General features: G+C 44.9%; 1 protein-coding gene across 2 annotated transcripts in view; it reads right to left on the minus strand.

Annotated features, from left to right (window-relative positions):
- Window positions 1–21829, minus strand: part of Trpc7 (transient receptor potential cation channel subfamily C member 7) — a 131423-nt gene that overhangs the window by 43071 nt on the left and 66523 nt on the right. Inside the window, exons 4-5 of one of the 2 annotated variants that reach the window (XM_036187820.1) lie at window positions 17852–18016; window positions 7321–7537 (exon numbers count right to left, since the gene is read on the minus strand). In XM_036187820.1, the coding sequence (XP_036043713.1) occupies window positions 7321–7537; window positions 17852–18016 (382 nt within the window). The remainder of the gene's footprint in view (window positions 1–7320; window positions 7538–17851; window positions 18017–21829) is intronic. The other variant, XM_036187821.1, reaches the window with a different exon arrangement.

The raw sequence follows: 21829 nt of genomic DNA on the forward strand, positions 1-21829 counted from the left end.
GAGCAGATGTTGAGGTTCAGGCACCAATCTGGGGCTGAAACCACCAAGATAGTGATAGCCCTTTGCTACAGATATCCTTTTGCTACTTGTCAGTACAGCTGCTCATCACAGTTATACAGGGGCCAGCTATGGAGACACGGGAACAAGAGGGTTAGCATTATAGTCATGGTAGAGTCAACATTATAGTATAGCAGAGTGCCTGTGTGCTGTGTATTTGTAGACTCGGTGAAAGGGTGAATTCATGGAAGAGGGGCTACTGGGCTAAGGAACAAGAAATTAGCTAGATTAGGGGGAAGGGAGTTCCAGGCAGTGGCCATTGGAAATGTGGGAGAGTAGATCACTCTAGGGAACTGTAAGGTACTCAAGTTCAGGGGTGAGGAGAGTCTTTCAGAATCAAACAGACTCTCCTCCAGGTGTGTTGAGAAGGCTGGGGTTCACCCCAAGCCCATAGATAGTCTTTAAAGATGATGAGCAGGGCAGCTAGAAGAAACTGGTAAATCACCTGGGTGTTATGTTTGGACTTCCTGGCTAAACATACAAAGGCTCCATTAAAAGAATGAATTTGTTAAGAACCAGGACAAAGTCATGGAAACAGAATTGTACATTTGCCCTCTCAACTAAACATGGAGGTGTGATTGGGAGCTCAGACTCAGCTGTGCCCTCAGAGTTTACAATCCTGGTGGGTTGCGGTGAGAGAGCCAGTGTGAGACCGAAAGCCAGTGAGGAGAGAGCGTGAAGGTGGACGGGACGGTTTCCTGACGTGCAGCCCCAGTCCCGTTCCTCTTTGTCACATTTACATGTATTTTATGCTGTCTTGGTATTTGCATCTCCTTCCCTCAATGGAGTTTTCAGCACTGCTTGCAAGTGTGGAAGAAAATGATACCAGGGCTGGAGAGATGGCTCAGTAGGTCCGAGCAGTTGGTCACCTGACAACCCCAGCTCCATCCCCAGAACCCACATGGTAGAAGGAGAGAAATGACTCTTACAAGCTGCTTCTGACCTTCACGTGTGCACATGCCTGCCTTGCCAGGAAAGAATGAATAAATAACTGTGATGGGGGAAAAAAAGACAACTCATGCCAGCTTTTTCTGAGACCAGGGAGAGAAAGTCTTCCACAAAATGATTTCTAGATGGGAACCACATATTAGGAGAGTGTTCCTGGTCTTCGTGGGTCTCTGGGACTTCATAGTTCCCTGAGAGCATCTCTAGAGACATGTTCTTTGGCTGATGATCCCCCACGTGCTCCAGCACCCCAGATTTGCCACTTTAATTTGAAGCCAGGCAGCAGCTGTTGGGTGTCTTCCAGGCTGGTGCATGCTCCACTCTCCAAAGGCACTCGTCCAGCAACCCTGTAGACTGCAGGGTTTACCAGCATGCTTGTCCTTCCTTCTCAGGTGTGCCCTCCATGTTGTGTTCACCTGGGGTTCACCTTTCTCTGATGCTGCCTTCTTAGTCTCTATGGCTTGACTTCCCCACAGGAACCTTCTTTCATTTTGATGACAGCTTGGTAAAACATTGCAGTGGCAGGAGAGTGTTTGGACTGTAACTGCCCCCAGAACATGCTGCAGAGGAGAACTGCCATGTCCAGTAGGAGAAGCATGGTGGAGAAGCAGGTTAGAGTACTGCTATGCCATGTGACACTGAAGGAAATCCCTGAGGAAACCAGATCCACCCCAACTCCTATGGAGAGGATGAGTCAGCTGCATGTTGCAGAAACGCTGAGTCGGAATGGAGAGCATATTTATGGTCAGTGCTCGGTGCTGGGGAGGAAGGGGGGGCTGGGAGGGAGGGACTTGGCTTACTGAGCAGGTTGTTTATAAAGGCCTCATGTGAAAAAAGACCTTTGAGAGTCTGGGGGTCCAAGTCAGTGGTAGACTGCTTGCTAGTGTATTGAGGCTCTGGGGTCAGGTCCCTGGGTTCTTCTCACACAAAGACCTGAACAGAAACTTGAATATGTAAGAGCAAGAACCATGTAGATCCCTGCAGGAGGAACAGCCTGAGAAAGGGCTCAGAGGCAGAGACAGACAAAGAGAGCAGGGGGCTGACACAGGGAGTGAGGTGGATGATGGTGGGAGAGAAGAGAGGCTAGAGAGAGGAGTGGAGAGTTGAGGTTGTCAGAGGCTATTGTAATGGCACTAGCTGTCACTGAAGGAGACGGAAAGCTATGAGAGTTTTGAGATAGAGCGACAAGACATGACTGGGGGTTAAATGGGTTCTTATCACTTCTGTGTTGAGCCACCACCAAGGGAGGGCAGAAGCAGGGGGTCTGGACCCCCTTCACCTCTCAGTGGTTAAGACCTCCATATCTGAAAGGAGCAGACTGGGTTCCTTCAAGACCCAGAGTTCCTTTCACCTCTTGAGCTGCCTCTGGTAAGAAGGGAGTGATTGCTTGCATCGTTATATAGACAGCTTGCCCAGTGTACTACAGTTACACATCTGGTGTGCCACTGGAGCACAGATTTGTGTATCTCTGTTGGCAGCTAGTTAAAGACGTTCCTGGCTGTGACAGGGAGCAGAAGTCCAAGGCCATCAGCAGGGGATAATGCACTTCCTACTCTTCAATAGTTGAGCAGAGAGTGGCTTTGATTCAGGATCTCAAGGCATGTCAGCTCAAAGAACCTTCTGTAGCTGATGATCAGATCTTTCAAAGTCATTACTTTTGCAATAATTAAAGATCTCCAGAAGTTATTTTGGGCAAGATTACACTAGTAATATTTATTGTTGTTTTCCTAATACCTGGCTGCCTAATACATGATAAAATACTTAATATTTAGATGTAACTATTTAGAAAAAGTGATGAAGTAGAAAATACCAGCCAAGACTGTCAACACACTTCTGTCTCTGTTTAAACAGGCACACTGTTTACTCCACGCCCTCCACTTGCCCTTGCCTCCTGTAATAACGAATGGAGTACCTCTGCCCCTAGTGAGGCCAAGTTCTGGACATCGCCACTAGATCCCACTCCTTGTCACCTCCTTAGGAACTTTGCTTGCAGATGGTCAAACTTCAGGACACAGCAGACATGCTCGGTCTGCAGCACTCCCTGGCTCCTTACTCTGGCTTGGCTCACCACTTTCTGGATTTTCCTTTTCCTTTGCTAGACAATGCTCAGCTTCCTAAATGTTAACATTGCTGTGCCCTATGGCTTGATCTTTAGTTATCTGTCCACTTTCAAAATCAGAGTGATAGCATGATTTGCTTAAACATAACCAATGTGCTCCAATTTGTTTCCAGCCCCCAGCTTTCCCTCCAAAGTTCAGATGTGCATATCCATTTGCTACTTGACATTTTCTCTTAAGTGTCTAACACTCTGGTTTATTTCAAGGTGGTATAAATCTTTGCCCTTTGGAAAAAAATCTATAGTATGTATCTCAAACTAGAGTCTGCATTCACCTCTCTTCTTCCCTTCCAAAATGCTCCGCCCAGTCTTTCCCATCCTAGTGAATGGCTTTCTTTGATACCATTTTGCAAGCTATAACATTAGAAATTGTCCCTGACAGTTCTTCTTTCTCACATCTCACATGTAATTCAGTAGTAAATATTGATTTTACCTTCAAAGTGTGACCCTCTGCTACCTGTTCTCATGAACCATTTAGTGTACAACTTACTATAGGAGCTTTGTACCTGGCACCCTGCTTTGCTCCTTTCCCACAGCCACCCATTCTCAACACATCCCTCTTAGAAAAACTGAAGCCATATAATGTCACTTCTGTTCAGACCTACAAAGGCTCCCCCCATTGCCGTCACCTCTCTCTCTCCGAATGTGGAGATCTCAGAAATACTTGTTTGGAACATGTTCAATTTGCTATTGATTCCAGGCTTTAGGGCACACAATCCCTTCTGTCCCAGATGCTTTCAGCCTCCCACAGTGGGGGTACAGTGCTCTCTAGCTGCTCAGCTATTCAGTGGAATCTGAAGACCTGAAGGAAGAGAGGAGTCCACTTGCCTCTCTCTTAACGAAGATCAATTGCTGAGTAGATGTAGGGAGATAGAAAGGAAATGGTTTCCTTTATTCTCTCATCCCGAGTCTCTCCCTGTTTCCCCAGTCTGTCTTTCCACTTCCCTCTCTCCCTCCCCCTTTTTCTTCCTCAGACAGGATCTTTGCTGTAGCTCAAGATGGCTACAGATTGGTTATTATCCTGCCTCAGCCTCCAAAGTTGCAAAGATTGAACGTATGTGCTACTGTGCCTGGCCTCCTTAGCCTTTGATAAAGTTTTCTGGTTTTGTTTTAGAGAATGTACCTTGATTTCTGTTCCCACAAATTGAATAAAATGAAGAACCATTTGCAGATGTCAGTAAGAGGTAGCCCAGGAGTGTAGCCCTGAGTGAAAGGAAGCCTGTGGGATGGCCTGCTTTCTTCCTAGAAGCCCACCTCCTATCTGTGGTGCTCAGAGTGTAGGCCTAGGGTCACTGGCTGAAGAGGCAGAGGTGGTCACATGGCAGAGCTCCAGAGAGAAGGGTGCTGTGCAAATCCCAAAGCAACCATGGTAGGATCTGTGGCTGAGTTCCGAGCCACAAACACATGGAGTGGGATTCCACAGGAGACAGCCAGAGAGCTCACACAGGTGGGGAGACATTTGAGCTGTGACCACCCAGAACTGAAAGACTTTGTTGACACCTGAAGCCTATAATAAAGAACCTAGAAGCAAGTCTCCACAGCACAGAAATAGTCCTTATGGTGAAGTTCTTGAGATGCACTCCGAGAAAACCTGAGAAATGACTCCAGCTGATATGCAGTAGTTTAATACCCCATCTGCATAAAGCCATTCTTTAGGAGGAAGACCACTGCTGTGGGTTGACAATTGCTTGTCCCTGCCAAAGCTCAGGTTGAGGCTCAGTGCCTAGTATGCCAGGGTTGGGAGGTTGGGCCTAGCAGCGGGTGTTGGGTCATGGGCGTGGGTTGATGTTTTCCTCACATTAGTGGCTTCTTGCTCCTGTGGAGGAATGATGAAAGGGTTTCTTATGAAGGGGGGTCTCATGAAGGGCTTCTCATGGGGGTGAAGTCACCCTCAATATCTTTCATACACTTGGCTTTTCCACCTGCACTAGGGTTCATGGCCAGTCCTGCCCACTCCCCCTTTTCCTTCGCCCTGTGTTATGTTCAAGTGAGGTCAGGGGTCATACAGCCACACACTTGGCTTTCCCTCCCACATTCTAGCATGGGGCTCTTGTCAGATGTAGCTGCACTGTCTTAGGTGTTCCCCTCCACAACCAAGAGCCAGAGTAATCTTTTTGCTTTATGGATAACCTAGCCTTAGTTTTTCTGTTATAGCAGCAGAAGTGGACCCAGGTGGCAGAACTCAGGTGTTCAACAACAGAGTGTATGAAGTAGTATGGACCAACATTGATAAATGTCACTTTATAAGAGAAAGAGCGGTCTGTGAAAATTACACAAAGTATCAGTCAAGATTTAAAAGGTACCATAAATACATACAACATATTTAAGAAGGGAAATGCAAACATATTGATGAAGGAAATGGGTAATATAAAGATATAAAAAGAATTAAGAAATAGGAAAAGAATATGAATTCCATGAATTGAAATGAAAATAATTCATTGGGATTAAGATTCACAGACATGGTAAACAAATCAGTAATATGAAGCACACAGGGCATGGGATTGGAAAGAAGAAAACAAGACTTTGCTGTGAAAGGCCATAACCTAACCCATATGAGGCTTCAGTGTCTCTTTCCCGAGTTAGGGCCAATGACTCGACTAAACAGTTCTTTGGCCACAGGTTTTCTAGTTGATCACATGACCCTGAGAAGCATGGTGTGCTGTCCTGACCGCTCTAGGTCAAAAGATCCTCTTTTGTGGAGTATCTAGGGTCCATGTTTCCAGCTGATCTCGGCTTGGGCACACATGACGCTATCTGGTAGTTCATCTCTTGTAACATTCTTAGGCTACATGTCAGTATAGGGCATATGTTGTATAATCTTTCTATATATCTGTTCATAATTTTGCTGTTTGATGGCACAAACACTTTGGTCCTGAATACTTTTTTGACTTAATACTTATAAACAGAGTGACAATTATACAAATGTTAAATATTTGCCACCAAAGCAAAATCTGGGTGAATACCATTAAACCAATTTAATTAATTGATCAACTTTTGTTACTGCATACATTTATTTCAGTTCTTTTTAAACTTTTATTTCACTAGAAATATCCCCATTAAATTTGAATCTTTGAAATCTAAAGCTTACAGTTTATTAAGGTTTTGCTTATTTATTATATTATTGATAATAGCTTTGGCAGGTTTTCAATTTTTTCTCCCGAGACATTTTTCCTCCTATTGATCTATTTGAAATTTCCAGTGTTAGAAAAAGAAATCAATAGCAATTTTCTACATTCAATTTTAGCCATTTCCAGTTTTGTTTTATTTTTCTTCTGAGCTCATCAATGGGGGACACTGGGAACAATTTCCTAGGAAATTCTAGTGGCAACCTTGGCAGTACAAAATATCACCACAGATAGTAATTTCACAACCTTTAGCACATAATTTAAACAAATAACATGTGTCACTCTCTGTATTGGATAGGTTTATTTTTCCATCTTGGCATAAGCTAGTGTCATCTGGGAAGAGGGAGCCTCAACTGGGAAAATGCCTTCATTGTACTGGACTGTGGGTGAGTCTATGGACATTTTATTGATTAATGATTGATTTAGGAGGTTCCAGCCTACCATAGGCAGTGCTACCTCTGGGTAGAGTTGGTCCTGCCTTATATAACAGAGCAAGCTGAGTAAGCTAGGAGAAGCAAGCTAGTAAGCAGCACTCCTCCATTGCCTCTGCTTCAGTTCCTGCCTCCAGGTTCCTGCCTCCAGTTCATGTGCTGACTTTCCTCAGTAGATTGTGACCTGGGATATGTAAGTCAAATAAACCCTTTCCTCCCCAAGTTGCTTTTAGTGAAGATTTTAATCATAGCAATAGAAACTAAGATACTGCCTGGATTTCAGGTAATATTTACTATATAAATTCTACATATTTGGATTAACACAACTTTCCCTTAAGCTAATAAATTTTGCTCTTCATAGAACAGGCTTTTCTTAAGACTTGTAGGAGACTAAATGATCAACATGTTTCCAAGGTAAAACCACCTTATAATCATAATCAGTATACCTGTATGGAAGAGTACCTAGTGGATACCCCCCTAAACATCTCCTTTCAAAATTGGGGTTTCATTTCTGTTGCCTCTCGTACACCATCTTGACTTTTATGTTGGTCATTGCATCAGCCAAGAGTATGCACAGCAGAAGGGGAGTCTAGAAGCAGTGATATCAGTCGGGGCGGGGGAGGGTAGTGGAAGATTGCTGGCTTACCTAAGACCCACTTCATGATGAGCATCTCTGTCCAGGAGAACTGCGTGGTTTTCACTCTGAAGATCTGTCTGGGGTAGTCTGTGAAGGTCTCATTGGGCAGAGTCTTAACCCCCTCAAAGCGGTCAGATGCATTCACAACTAACAGTCCCAAGAAGATTGTAAATGACACCGCATGAGCTACAAACTTCATGAAGGGGCTCCTCAGGGTTCGTCCTAGCTGGAGATAAAGTGTGCATAGGACATGTTAAAATGACAGCTCAGGTGGGTACAAGTTCTCTGTAACACATTGCTTTATTTCATAAAACCACAATTTAACCAGAGAATCTCCCATCTTGGATAGACACCAGAAGGAACACAAACATTTTCTCTTGTATTTTCATGGGAGTGGCTATTTAACTTAATCTGTGTACAGACTTCAAAGGGTTCTTTTCTATTTACAGCTCTCAGGGGGAGGGGCTATGGGAGTAGAACACACAGACACATAATCAAGTCAAGTGTTGGCCTAGGTACCCTCAGCCCCATGGGTGTGATTTTACACCCTTCCAATCTGAGCAAACAGTGCCAAACAGAACTATAGCTTAAAAGTGCATGCTGGGTTTGACCCACTTGCTCAGGCTTCAGGCTTAAGTGGTTCATTTCCATCTTTCTTGTACCTTGGTAAATGTACTTAGAACCACATGGTTCCCAATATTACTTTAGCTTTACTTCCATAAAATTTGATGCACCTTGATATGTATATTTCCACATTTTTCTTTTTGATTCATTTTCAACTCAGGGACTATTTACTTTGCAGTCACATGGGACTTTTTTTGTTTTGCTTGATTGCTTGAAAAAATTGTAGGGCAAAGCAGTAGAGTCACCATTTTAAGGCTAGCTGGAGCTCCACAGGGAGACCCTGTCTCAAAAAAACATTTATAATTTTACAGTAGCATGTTTGTAGAACACAGAATTTATGCTACTATCTTAAAACTCACTGGTTTCTCCTTATGGCCTGTTAGCTGGTGTGATGATTTCCAGTGAGTCTAGAATGACCCAGAATCCACCTTCCTGGGAAGCAAGCATTAGTAGCATCTTCTCTTCCTAATGACACTCCAGCTAAACTTCATTGTGCTGATGAGATCACACACATCCTGCTAGGTTTCCTTCGTCACTCTCACCAAGTTTGACCTTGATGTACTGAAAAGAAGGGGACCTTTTTGGTTGCCCAGCTCCTCCAGGGTGGATTCAGTTATGACCAGTGGCTTTCACATGTTACTTCACTTAGGAGTCCTGGAGTGAAGTGTCACCTGGGAGACTGAGTATTGGCCTGACTGAATGTCCACCAAAGGGTCTCTAAGGTATGATTCCTCAATTACAGCTGTGTTCAACATAATGTCTGTATGTCAGCTGGCTTTGGTGATGTTCTTCTAATGCATTTCAGTTTGTAACCACCCCTTATTCTAGTCAGCAGTATAACATGGAGCACATTGATTGGAATTTTACACACAGCTGGTTTTTATCTTGTTAAAACATTCATGACTGAGGTCCAGACATTAGGAGTCCCTAATCATATAGTAAAGTCACTAGTGCTCACAAATATATATTTCCATAAGACACACTAGGAACAATTTTAGAGGTGTAAAGAGATGTTTGTCTGACAATCATAGGCCCACAAACACCTTACATATAACATTTCTATACTTTAATGCTTTAAGTTTATCTATCTATATGCATATATGTGTCTGCATTTATTGAGTTTATGGTATTTTTGACAATAGGCAAATATGCTAATTTGATAATGCAGAATAGAAGGATAAACAAAGTATCTCACATGAATTCAATAGAATCAAGATATATCTGAATTAAGCCATGTTGCATTTTGATTTATTACACATCAGGTATCTAATTTGAATTTTCAGCATTTTAGTGTATTGCCATCTTGGAGACTCATTTTCTGACCTTTTGACCTTGAGCATTTTTCTGTATCCAAGGGACACCCTTAAGTAGCCATCACATTGTGTTCTGTTACTGTCTGAGTTTTCATAGGCAACAAGGAAGCTGATGACTTCTGGCAGAGGAGGTGTTGAGGAGCAGTCGGGGCTATTCGATCCATCTCTCCTGGAAAGTCCATCAAAGAAAGATGGAGGCACTTGGAGAAAGATGCAGCTCTTAAAAGATCACTGGCCAGTTCCCCTGTGGGCTCTACATGGGGTCTCCACTGATGAGCCATGTGATAATATGGTGGGGTAGAACCATTTCCATCTCTCCCGCCCCAGGAGAGGCACCCGACTCTCACTATGTGTGTGACTAGATCCAAGGTGGCTGTAGAGTTCTTGGAGTCCCTGCTGCAGGAGATTTATGTTATTTTTGTTACCTTTTTCAGGGTATTATCTTATAGCAGAAGATGAGCCTGTAAAAATGATTATGTATACTGCAAAATGCAACAAAAACTCTGACAGTGCCTTGTCCTGATTTGGAAAGCTGTCCTGGTCTCAATTTTCACTTGATGTAGTCAATAGGGAGGGAAGGCAAGACTAGGACTTGATGGGTCTTCTGAACTTGAAAGCATCTCATGGGCAAACCATTGACAGATGAGACCTAGTCATCTCAATGGTTCTTCTTCCTTCTTCCTCCTCTTCTTCCTCTTCTTCCTCTTCTCCCTTCTCCCCCTCTCCTTCATCTTCTTCTTTATCCTCTGCTTCCTCATCCTCTCCCTCCTCTTTTTTCTTTTCCTGCTTCTTTCTCTCCCTTAACTCTCTCCTTTTTGAGACAGGTTAGCTTCAACCTCATGGCAGTCTTCTGCCTCAAGTAATGGGATTATAAGGGTATGCCATTGCACTCAGCTCCTCAGCTCTCTTTTCTTCCTTCCTTCCTTCCTTCCTTCCTTCCTTCCTTCCTTCCTTCCTTCCTTCCTCCCCCCCTTCTCTCTCTCTGAAATTTCTTGTTTTACCCACAACAATAATTTCTGAAGCAAATTACCCTGGGGAGGAACTGTTTACCTCAAGCCTACTTGATGAGCCAAGAAAAGGCAAAAGACCACTCAGTAAAATCTCCCAGCTCTGGAATTGTTAGAGCTGAGTTAAGGTTACAATTCTAGGTTTAAAGTTGCCGCTGAGGCTTTGGGAGGTGTGGGCCTGTCTGCCTGTAGTGCCCAGCCTATGAGTCTGGAAATGTGCTGGAGCAGCTCAGTCAATGCTTCGGCCTTGTGAATGGAACACAGTGGTTGCTGTGAGCCTATACTGGTATTTGGGAGGACAAGGCAGGATGATCAGGAATTTGGGAGCATTCTGGATTTCACAGGGAGTTCCAGGTAAATCTTGGGAGGAAATGTTGTCTTAAAGACAAAAGTCTGGGCAGCTTACAACCAACTGTATCTCCAGCTCCAGGGGGAACAATACCCTCTGGCTTATGGGTACCTGCACCCACATGGCATCCACTCACATGGACATACATATGAACACACTTAAAAGCAGTTTAAAAGCAACAAAATCCAAAAATAAAAAGCCTAACCCAGGCCTCAGGTATCTTCCTTTTATGATAGTGGATTTGTTTTAGAGTCTGAAATTGGGGCATTCTCATATTACAGTGTGAGACTACACTGGGTTTAGGGACTGAAGAAATACTAGGTAGTCGTGGCTTTTTATAAGGTGGGGTTTCTAATGAGGGCAAAGGGAACAGGCAGTGTTTGGCCTGTGGTAGGTTGATTTCTCTTTTCTAGAAAAGTCTTGCCAGTTTTAAATATCGGAATCAAGCCTATTTTAAGTTTAGTCAGCAACTAAGATGTGTACAGTAGGCACCAAGGGTTGGCACATGGTTGCCACTGGAGCCATGTGTAGGGGTACAGATGCCACGGTGGTGACTATGAGCCTATCGCTTGACCTGTACACACTCAGTTTCAATCCCAGTGCCACAGATTATTATTTTTTTTGCAATTGAATTGATTAGTGTCTCTGTTTCTTCTATAAAATGGGAATGAAAAGGTGAAATCCACCTGTGGTTGAGGTAAGCAGTGACTGATATAACAGCCATGAAACAATACCTCATCTGTAGGGAGTTCTTGACTTAGGGCACCGGAGGTCAGCAATTCCCCTAGTGGGACACCTAAGAAACTTGATTGACTCATTTAGAAAAATGTCTTTAGACTTATTTATTTTATGCATATAAGTTTTTGCCTATGTGTATGTCTGTCATAATGGGTGTCTGGTGCTCTCAGAGGTCAGACGAGAGTGTTGGATGCCCTGGAAGTTGAGCTGCCATGTGGTTGCTGGTCACTGAACCCCAGTCTTGTACAGTAGCACCAAGTATGCACACCACTACATCATCTCGAGTGCTTTGGCTGAGTCTTGATGAGTTTGTATGCAAAGGTTCATGGAGGACCCACACGGGATCTTTGTGTATGCCATGAGCCTGTTTGGAGTGCTGGCTGTATGGATGCTAGAGGGGGTAGAGACAAAACAGCCCTCAAGAGTTGGTCCTTTCCTCAGCTAAAAATGATGGTAAGATCTATATAAGAACTGACAGTGCAGGGTTCAGACTGTGTCTGCAGTGGAGTGACTAGCCTCTGGCATGTCCCAGTCCTGTCCCAGCAGGGTGCCTGCAGCTGGACTACCCTCAGGACTTGGTGGCAGAAGTATAGGCTGGGGAAGAGGAACATCGGTCAGTTGACACAAATGTTCCCTCCATTACTGTGACCAGAGAATTGCAATGTGCTTTTCTGTAGTGGAGGGTTGCTTTGTGGTAGAGACAAATGTGGGGGAGATGAGACCTTTGGCGTCTCTGTTCTCTTCTGGTTGGCACCTGGATGTGTGGACTGGGGACTCCTGTTCTAACCACAGACTTGGTCTAGCAAAGTCCAGATCCTCAAAGCTGCTGATTCAGCCACCCTGTCCTCACTAAATGCTTGTTTAGGGTGGGGGAGGGGAGTGCCTACAAACACTTGGGTAATCTTCCAAACAGAAGATACACTACAGAAAGGATTGATAGACTGCACACTGCAAAGACGTCAGGTTGGATTCTGGAGTTGTTTACAGTTTTCGCTGTCTGATTTCTGGAATTACTTTTGGCAATAACTGAGCAATGACAGTTAATGGATGATCCAGGAAGTAGCATTCCTGCACCTGGACTTGTGCAGCCCCTTGACATTGCCATGATACTGACTTCTTGATTCCATCTGCTGATAAGACGCTGTCTGATATTTTAACAGGCATGCAACCTAGCTTAGGACTCACAAAGGATGGGAAGCTGATTAATCAGCAATGAAGGCCCTTTGCACAGGAGCCCTTGCTAAGAGGATAAAGATGCCAAGAAATGATTTAACTCAATGCCACCATTTTTAAGAACCCACTGGCTTCACACTGGCCTTCCTGGCCATACCCATGTTGGTGATGACAGTGAGTAAAGATGAACAAAATCTCTATTATTTTTCTTGATCCTGGAATGCCCATCCCTTGCCCATGTCTATGCTTGCTTTCACTTGTACACACCTGTCACTTGCTAATGCTCTTCAGATGACAAATTAATGAGCTGAACTTCCCGTGATTTGCCTGGCTATGTAGTCTTTATTTAACTCTCTTTCTTAGTGACCACCCAAACTTAAATATAATGGTAGAAAAGTCAGGTTTAGGAGTTCAATAGGAAATTAATAATGAGTTCATCTCAGAAGGCTAATCTGATAATCTCAGTGTTGTTAGTCACTGTCCCTAAATTAGGACATCAGCTGCTAGGAAGAAAATGCACCAGTAGGTTGGGAACAGAACCTCCTAACATTCACTAGATGTGGATGGACATGAGACAGTTAATGAAGTTTGGCAGTGACATTTTACAAGTCCATCTATAAATGAATATGGTGGTCTAATATCTTATCTGGGCATGTGATAATGTCATTGGAACATGGAATCCCTGGAATGGCATTGTGTTTCCATGAGACTACAGAAATAGCTATCAAGGCAGTGACCTCACTGGAAGAAAATCAGCCTATTAGATTCTTCCCAGTGTCCTCCTCCTAAGAGGACACGGTATTCTGCGCATCAGGAGCCCTTAGAACAGGCTGGCTTTGTCACAGGCAAGATTTGACCTCTCTGTAATTCCCAGCAACATCTCTGCCAAACTTGAAAAGATTTTCTTCTAAGTGATAGAAGGAAAGACTAAAAATATCTTGACTCTTTTTATCTGTCCCTTAGCTGCCTCAAAGCAAGCTTGACAAGCGCTTTAATGAGGGATTCTTTCCTTGTCAAGAGTGATACCACTGAGAGCCATCCCTTGTAACAGCCTCAGGCCTGTCAATCACCTGTTCACTGTCCCCACCCCCATCCGTCACCTGTTCACTGTCCCCATCACCTCCATCCGTCACCTGTTCACTGTCCCCATCACCTCCATCCGTCACCTGTTCACTGTCCCCATCACCTCCATCCGTCACCTGTTCACTGTCCCCACCCCATCCGTCACCTGTTCACTGTCCCCATCACCTCCATCCGTCACCTGTTCACTGTCCCCATCACCTCCATCCGTCACCTGTTCACTGTCCCCATCACCTCCATCCGTCACCTGTTCACTGTCCCCACCCCCCATCCGTCACCTGTTCACTGTCCCCATCACCTCCATCAGTCACCTGTTCACTGTCCCCATCATCTCCATCAGTCACCTGTTCACTGTCTCCATCATCTCCATCAATCACCTGTTCACTGTCTCATCAGTCACCTGTTCACTGTCCCATCAGTCACCTGTTCACTGTCTCCATCAGTCACCTGTTCACTGTCCCATCAGTCACCTGTTCACTGTCCCATCAGTCACCTGTTCACTGTCTCCATCAGTCACCTGTTCACTGTCCCATCAGTCACCTGTTTCCTGTTCACTGTCCCATCAGTCACCTGTTCACTGTCTCCATCACTCACCTGTTCACTGTCCCATCAGTCACCTGTTCACTGTCCCATCAGTCACCTGTTCACTGTCCCCATCAGTCACCTGTTCACTGTCCCATCAGTCACCTGTTCACTGTCTCCATCAGTCACCTGTTCACTGTCTCCATCACTCACCTGTTCACTGTCTCCATCACTCACCTGTTCACTGTCTCATCAGTCACCTGTTCACTGTCCCCATCAGTCACCTGTTCACTGTCCCCATCAGTCACCTGTTCACTGTCCCATCAGTCACCTGTTCACTGTCCCATCAGTCACCTGTTCACTGTCTCCATCAGTCACCTGTTCACTGTCTCCATCAGTCACCTGTTCACTGTCTCCATCAGTCACCTGTTCACTGTCCCATCAGTCACCTGTTCACTGTCCCATCAGTCACCTGTTCACTGTCTCCATCAGTCACCTGTTCACTGTCTCCATCAGTCATCTGTTCACTGTCCCCATCAGTGACCTGTTCACTGTCTCATCAGTCACCTGTTCACTGTCCCCATCAGTCACCTGTTCACTGTCCCATCAGTCACCTGTTCACTGTCCCATCAGTCACCTGTTCACTGTCCCATCAGTCACCTGTTCACTGTCTCCATCACTCACCTGTTCACTGTCCCATCAGTCACCTGTTCACTGTCCCATCAGTCACCTGTTCACTGTCCCATCAGTCACCTGTTCACTGTCCCATCAGTCACCTGTTCACTGTCCCATCAGTCACCTGTTCACTGTCCCATCAGTCACCTGTTCACTGTCCCATCAGTCACCTGTTCACTGTCCCATCAGTCACCCTGTTCACTGTCCCATCAGTCACCTGTTCACTGTCCCATCAGTCACCTGTTCACTGTCCCATCAGTCACCTGTTCACTGTCCCCATCAGTCACCTGTTCACTGTCTCATCAGTCACCTGTTCACTGTCTCATCAGTCACCTGTTCACTGTCCCATCAGTCACCTGTTCACTGTCCCATCACTCACCTGTTCACTGTCTCCATCAGTCACCTGTTCACTGTCTCCATCCGTCACCTGTTCACTGTCTCCCCCACCCAGTTGTGCTTAAACTTGGAGTATAATAAATGTGCTGAAGGGTCAGTGGCTTGATAATCAGCTCATGTTTATTTATTTATGCTTTATTTCTTTAGTCTCACTGAAAACTTTGGAGTGCCAATGTCAATCAAATTTTTGAAAGGAGTAAAGGAAGCCCCAGTCAAATGCTAAATCTTGCTGCAATAATTTCCTCTGTAGTGTTCCAGAAGACTACTGTAGTTTTGACCTCTATGTCCATGGTTGTGTTATCTTTCTGGGTTCCTTGGGCCTGGAAATCCCAGAAAACCCTCTTTATATTACACCCTTTTTGGGGCGGGGTTGAGGACATATGTGCTATTTGCTGAGTGTTTCAGACAGACCAGAGTTTAAGAAGAATTAGCATCTTTCCCAAGGCACAGAGCAGATAGAGGTGCAGCCATTTGCTGGTGTTGGCTAGACCTGGGCTCCTAGAAGCTGTCACCGTCAGTTTTGTTTGAGTGGAGGGAGCTGGTAGCAGCTCAGCTCCTCCATCACGTTAGTCTAATGACTGAACTCTCATGAGTGTGCTTTGACACCCAAGAAAGCAACAGCAGATGTCCCTGGCCACACAGGTTTTTTTTTTTTTTTTTTGTTTTGTGTGTGTATGTGTGTATGTGTGTGTGTGTGTGTGTGTGTATGTGTGTGTGTATGTGTGTATGTATGTGTGTGTGTGAGTGTGTGTATGTATGTGTGTGAGTGTGTATGTATGTATATGTGTGTGTGTGCGTGTTGTGTATGTATGTGTGTGTTTATATGTGTTTGTATGTGTATGTATGTGAATTTATGTGTGTGTGCATGTGTATATGTGTGTGTATGTATGTGTGAGTGTGTGTGTATATGTATGTGTGTGTGCGTGTGTGTGTGCACGTGTGTATGTATGTGTGTGTCTGTGTGTGTGCGTGCGTGTGTGGTGTGTGTGCGTTTGTGTATGTATGTATGTATGTGTGTGTGTGCGTGCATGCATGTATGTATGTGTGTGTGTGCGTGTGCGTGCATGCATATGTGTGTGTGTGTGTGTGTGTGTGTGTGTGTGTGTGTGCGCAGAGGTGTTTCAATTCACTACAGACTACTTGAGACACAGCATGAAGACATGTACCTGAAACTTATGGCCCACAGCAGTCCAGCTCCAGTCCACTTACTTTCTTTGCACTGTCTGACATTTCAAGCTCATTTTTAAAAAGGACAGAAAACAAAACAAAACAAAATAGACCTGACCTTGCTTACCTATGTGTCATTTGGAGAATTTTGACTTAGAAGTCCGTGACTCTAGACTGCCATTGAAACAGAACTCTCAACAGATGCCAAGGCTATAGATACAGCAAACACATAGTCAGTCTTGAAGTTCTCCTGCCATGGGAGGAGCTTGCCTCCTCTCTGGTACTAAGTTCCTTTCCTGGCTGCTTTGGTGGCTGTGCCAGTAGGCCTGGACTCAGCATTCTGACCTGAGTGTCCCTCTAGTGCACTTGACAGGAGGTTCAACTCAATGGCAACACTACAGTAACCACATTAGCTGATCAAGCTGTCTGGGAGGCCAGTCTCCCTGAAGGCATGTTCTTCTCCACTGAGTGTTGGTCACCTAAGTTCAGTTCCTTTCAAAATATGCCACTAGATAAATGTAGTTGGAGAGCCTTTAAGACAATCTTAAACCCATGGGACATGTTTCAAGACTTCTTAATGGTTTGGTCTTTTGGGCACAAACTCTTCCTGGAGCTGGGGTATGGGTGCTTTCTGGTCCTAAAGTCTGGGCCATGAAGCAGATAGAGCCCACAGCAGTGCAGGTGTCAGAGTGCCCATAGGGTCCATTCCTCTAGTCACCCCTGCCTTTCCCATATTCCTCCTTAGGAAAATTCAGTCCCACAGTGTCTGGAAGCTTCTTCTTTTCTCCCTGTGTCTTCTTGTGGTCTATTTAATTGGCCATGTGGACCAGAACCTCTTGATGGAGGCTAGAAGGATGTTGCAGCAAGTCTGCAGGGCCTGGAGTGAACTGTGCTCAACTTTAGCTGTCTGGGATTTCTTGTTTCTGAACTGCTTCCTTAAGCACACATGTTCCAATGTAATCGGGGAGTAAAATGGACTATCCCAATAAGAACACATAACAAAGAGAGAGTTCTCAGGGAGCAATGGGTGTTCTACCCCACGATGATAGTCACTGTGAGCTGGAGGACATGCCCAGCCTCTGCAGTTTGTAGAGGAAAGGTACGTTTACTGGCTCTCCCGCTATTTATTTATTCAGAGATGCCTTACGTGTTTAAGATATCCCATCTTATCACTTTCCTTTCTCTTTAAAAACTGATCAAGACAGAGCTTGAGATTTTTCTCTTTTTGTTGATCTTCTGTTTTGGCTTGGAATATCAGGGCTTCTCTCCCTCCCTTCCCTCCTCCTTCCTTCCCTCTCTTCCTTCTTTTTTTTCATCCTTCTTTGTGGTGCTGGGCTCAAACCCAGAGCCTTGGGTGCTAGGCAAATGCTTCACCCAGCTCCAGCTCCAATGGAATCCTTGAATAACCCAGGAAAAGTTCTTCTGCTGACTGGAAGGAAGTGCTAAGAGAAAGAGAGGAAATAATGCAAATGACATGCACCTCAAGCAGTTTGTACCTTGCTGCACGGAGCAATCCAATAGGCTATGGCGAGAAAAGGGAGGCCTATGGAGACTCCAAAGACAGCCAGGAATTTCACAGCCATAGACTGTTGACGTAAGCCTGAGAGATTTTCATACCACATGGTAAGCAATTGCTGCTGACAGTTAGGGTGAGCAACGAACTGTAAAAACAAAACAAAACAAAAACAAAATGCAAACAGGAAAATGGCGTCATAGCACTTGACCAGTACACAACCCAGGAGGAACATTGGAGCCAGGGAAGCTGTGGCAAGCACCAGAGGGAGCGAGGGAGAATAGGCAGGACTTCTGACCTGGGCATGCTGAGGCTGAGGCCAGAGCCTCCTCAGAGTGGCTGAACTGTTGCTTCAAACAGGGGCCTGGAGAAGTCTCAGACTTAGGAAAGGGCAGCTTTGGGGTAATGCTTGTCTCCAATCCAGGCTGCTCATCTGATCAGAGAGACTTATCTGCACAGAGCTCATCAATAACCTACCCAGTAAGTCACTGATAGGTTTGGGAGTAAGAATTTCTGGTTTGAATTGCATTTTATCATTTGTTAGCTAGGTGCCCCTGGACAAGCTACTTAACCTCAATATTCTCATAGACAAAACAGGGTTTATCATACTGTCTGGAGGATTAAGTTAGGGATTATGTTTCCTGTGTAGCTGAGGAAAATGCTTCCAGCATCTCCAGAAACCTTGGGAGAAGTCTACAGTGCTTCCTCACTGATCCCGTGTTGGGCGAGGGCCTGTGGTGCTTTTGTGCTGAACACTGACACAGTGTGCCTCCATGTAGGACCTTCCTTTGGGGACATCAGTCACCTCTCTCAACACGACCTCCTTCTTCTGGAACTTTTGGTTCTAATGGCTAAGTTACAAACGAACCCCTATCGGCCATTTTATCCCCACTTGGCACAGCTATTGGACTAGGGCTCCTGAAGTTTGTCTCTCAGGTATCTGGGACTCTGCTGAGAGGCAGTGGTGTGCTTAGCAGGCAGTTCCTCCTAACTGGAGTTACAGGGAAAGCTCTTTTACTGTGTAAACTCATTTTCCAAACAAGCCAGTTAGAAGGAGTGAAGATGTACAGAAAGGACCATGATGGTAGAAGCCCTGTCTGGGGCTTTCCTGGACTATTAGATGTCTCTGTAGACAAAATCTTCCTTATTCTGTTTGATCTATCACATTCGCTTGAGTTGCTATAACCAAAACTCTCCTTTTTCTGTGGACAGTTGTTGCTACCTGGCCATCTGTTTAGCTGACCCTGGATCCTGGCTAGAGGGAACTGATAGTATTAAATATAAGAAATATTTAAGCTAAAATAATTGTGAGAATAAAGTTTAAATTTGAGAAAAGTTGATGTGCTTGTTAATTTTCTCCATGGCAGAAAGAAGGCATTATTTGCTTCTGGCAGGCCTATCCTTTGACCCTGCTGAGGAGTCCCATGAGCTAGAGAAGACAGACTGGGCATCGTTTACAAGCTTTCCTGCTGCTCAGCCCGAGCATGATGTGCCCATTTTCCTCTCATTGGCCTCACTGGGTATTGAGGGATCATGCACAGTGACTCTGAGAAATGCAGAGCATTCCCTCTTCATTATGAGAACAATATAAATAGAGCTTTTGAACACTCTCAGTGCAGATGGCATCATGCACATGTCTCCATCTTTGGGAACTTATAGTATCAACAGACTATCTGTGAGGACACTGGCAGTGGTTGTTTGACCCCCATGATACTGCTACCTGAGTGTTAGATGCAGAGAGGCTTTTAGATTTACAGCAGCCACTGTGGTCTTTCCCTCCAAAAGGTTCTCCTTGATTGAGGGAGGAACCCTGGGTTAGCATGTGCTCTTGTACCCTGGCTTCTTTCCTCCTAGCAAAGTGGAACTAGTGACAGGAAATTGTGTAGACGTTACTGGAATTCTCTGGGTCTAATCCTAATGTGGATCTAGAGTGGAATGCTGTGTGAACACAGGGGAAGTCATTTTCAGGACTTAGCTTTTACTGGGTGCTGAAATGGTCCTGCTCTTTCAGTCCGAACAGAAAGTGGGACTCTGGCCCATGAGAGACTAGAGGAGGACCACTTGACTCCCCTGTGGCTCTCTCTTACACTGTTGCTCCCCTGGAAGGCTCTCACTATGGTTACATTAGCTTCTCTGTGGGGAGAGCCTACTTCATAGTTTCTGTGATTGGGCAACAGGTTTTGAGAGAATAAGTTCCCTTGCTCACCCAAGAGGAAGACAGTGGCCTCAACTAAAAGAAGGGGGGCTCTTCTGAGATTCTGCCCTGACCACAGGGCAGATTTTCTGATTTTCACAGGCACATCTATTTTCCTACAATAAAGCAACCTAGCTTCCAATTTGCTGTTTATTTGTAGATAGACTTTATACGCCCCCAGTAAGTTGACAGTAGCTAATAGCTGAAGCAAAATTGATGTTTGCCTGTTCATGGGCACTTTTCTATATTCGTGGCAGGCATCAGAAGATAACTCAGTGACAGATAGTTCAGTGTGTGTCAAAGGATTTTTCCTCTGTTATTCTAAAGCACAGAAAAATGTCATCCTTGATCCAAGGAGGGTAAGAGTAAGAAATGAAGTCTACCACTAGGACACAAAGAGAACCGTATGTGAGGGCACACAACCAAGGATCAGAAGCAGGAAGAAGAGCTTCAGAAGCAAGCCCAGAGAGGAACCATGAAAGAAAAGCCCAGGACTAGAGTAGGAAGGAACTCAGAAAATTGGTGTTGTCTTGGGCTTGTTTCCTTGTTATCTAGCTCACAGAGGATGGAATGATCAAAAGGTACAGGTCCTAAAAACTTTGCCTGAGCCATTCCTGCCCCCCAGCCACTCTGGCCTAGAGCTTGGCTTGCTTTTAGGAAAGCCCTCCAGGGGAAGAGCTGATATGATTGCCTTGACTTTTCCAGTGAATGCTGAGTCTGTAATGAGCTGGAGTTGAGTGTGTTAAGGTGGGTTTACATAAGGCCAAGCAGCTTTGTGGGAGAAATGAAACCCAGCCAGATCTGTAATTGGATGAACTCTTTGGTGAGTGGGTGGTGGAGGGAGCTAAGAGAAGTTAGGCTGTAAGGAGAGGTAGACTGTGACGCTGAGGCCAAATTCTCTACTATGGACTGGGACTCACTAGCTTGGAAATAAGACCCCAAGGTCATGAAAGACCAAGTTTGCATGGTCTAGTTCTCAGATCCACCCCAAGCCAATCATCCTGGCAGCTTGTCTGCACATACTCATGGTTAATATAATGTTTGTATCTAAAGCTAGTTTCTAATAAAGCCTCATTTAAAAGTGATTCCCCCCCACCATGCTGTTGAAGTGCTGAGACTTGAGGCTAGTTTGCAGGGACTCCTGGCATAAGGGCTAAACCTTGGCCTGCCCTTTAGTTTTAATTAGTCTGTGGGCTACTTTTCTTTCATATCTCAAAGGAAAATCCCCCTCCCCTCTCTCCACTGCTTTAAATTCACCAATAAGGAAATGGCCAATGTTTAAAAATAATAGCTGTAGAGGATGTTTTCTGGGGTATTGTACTCCCATGGCCCAGATAAGCCCTGAGGCTCTCCTGGTGGTGGTGGGAAACAGGGCTTGTGACTGGGCTGACAGGACTGGGTGTCAAATCTGGCCAGATGCCAGTGGGTTGGTCTTGGTTCTTTCCATGCTTAGCTGTGTTCTCTAAAGTGGGCCTAGTCATGGGATGAGTTCTGGAAATAGGACCTGGTGTTACATTAGAATGCAATAAACCAAAACAAGCCAGTGGTGTTGTGGAATATTAGTTTAAGATGTGTTACATTTGTTTATGTTGTGGAATATTTGTTCAATGATGCAAAGATGTATTGCATTCTTTTATGTTGTATTTGTTTAATTCTGTGAAGCTGTGTTACTTTGCCTGTCTAAAACACTTGATTGGTCTAATAAAGAGCTGAACAGCCAATAGGTAGGCAGAAGAGAGGAATAGGTGGAGCTGGCAGGAAGAGAGA

Source organism: Onychomys torridus, chromosome 5, assembly GCF_903995425.1.
Source record: "Onychomys torridus chromosome 5, mOncTor1.1, whole genome shotgun sequence".
Lineage (NCBI taxonomy): Eukaryota > Metazoa > Chordata > Mammalia > Rodentia > Cricetidae > Onychomys > Onychomys torridus.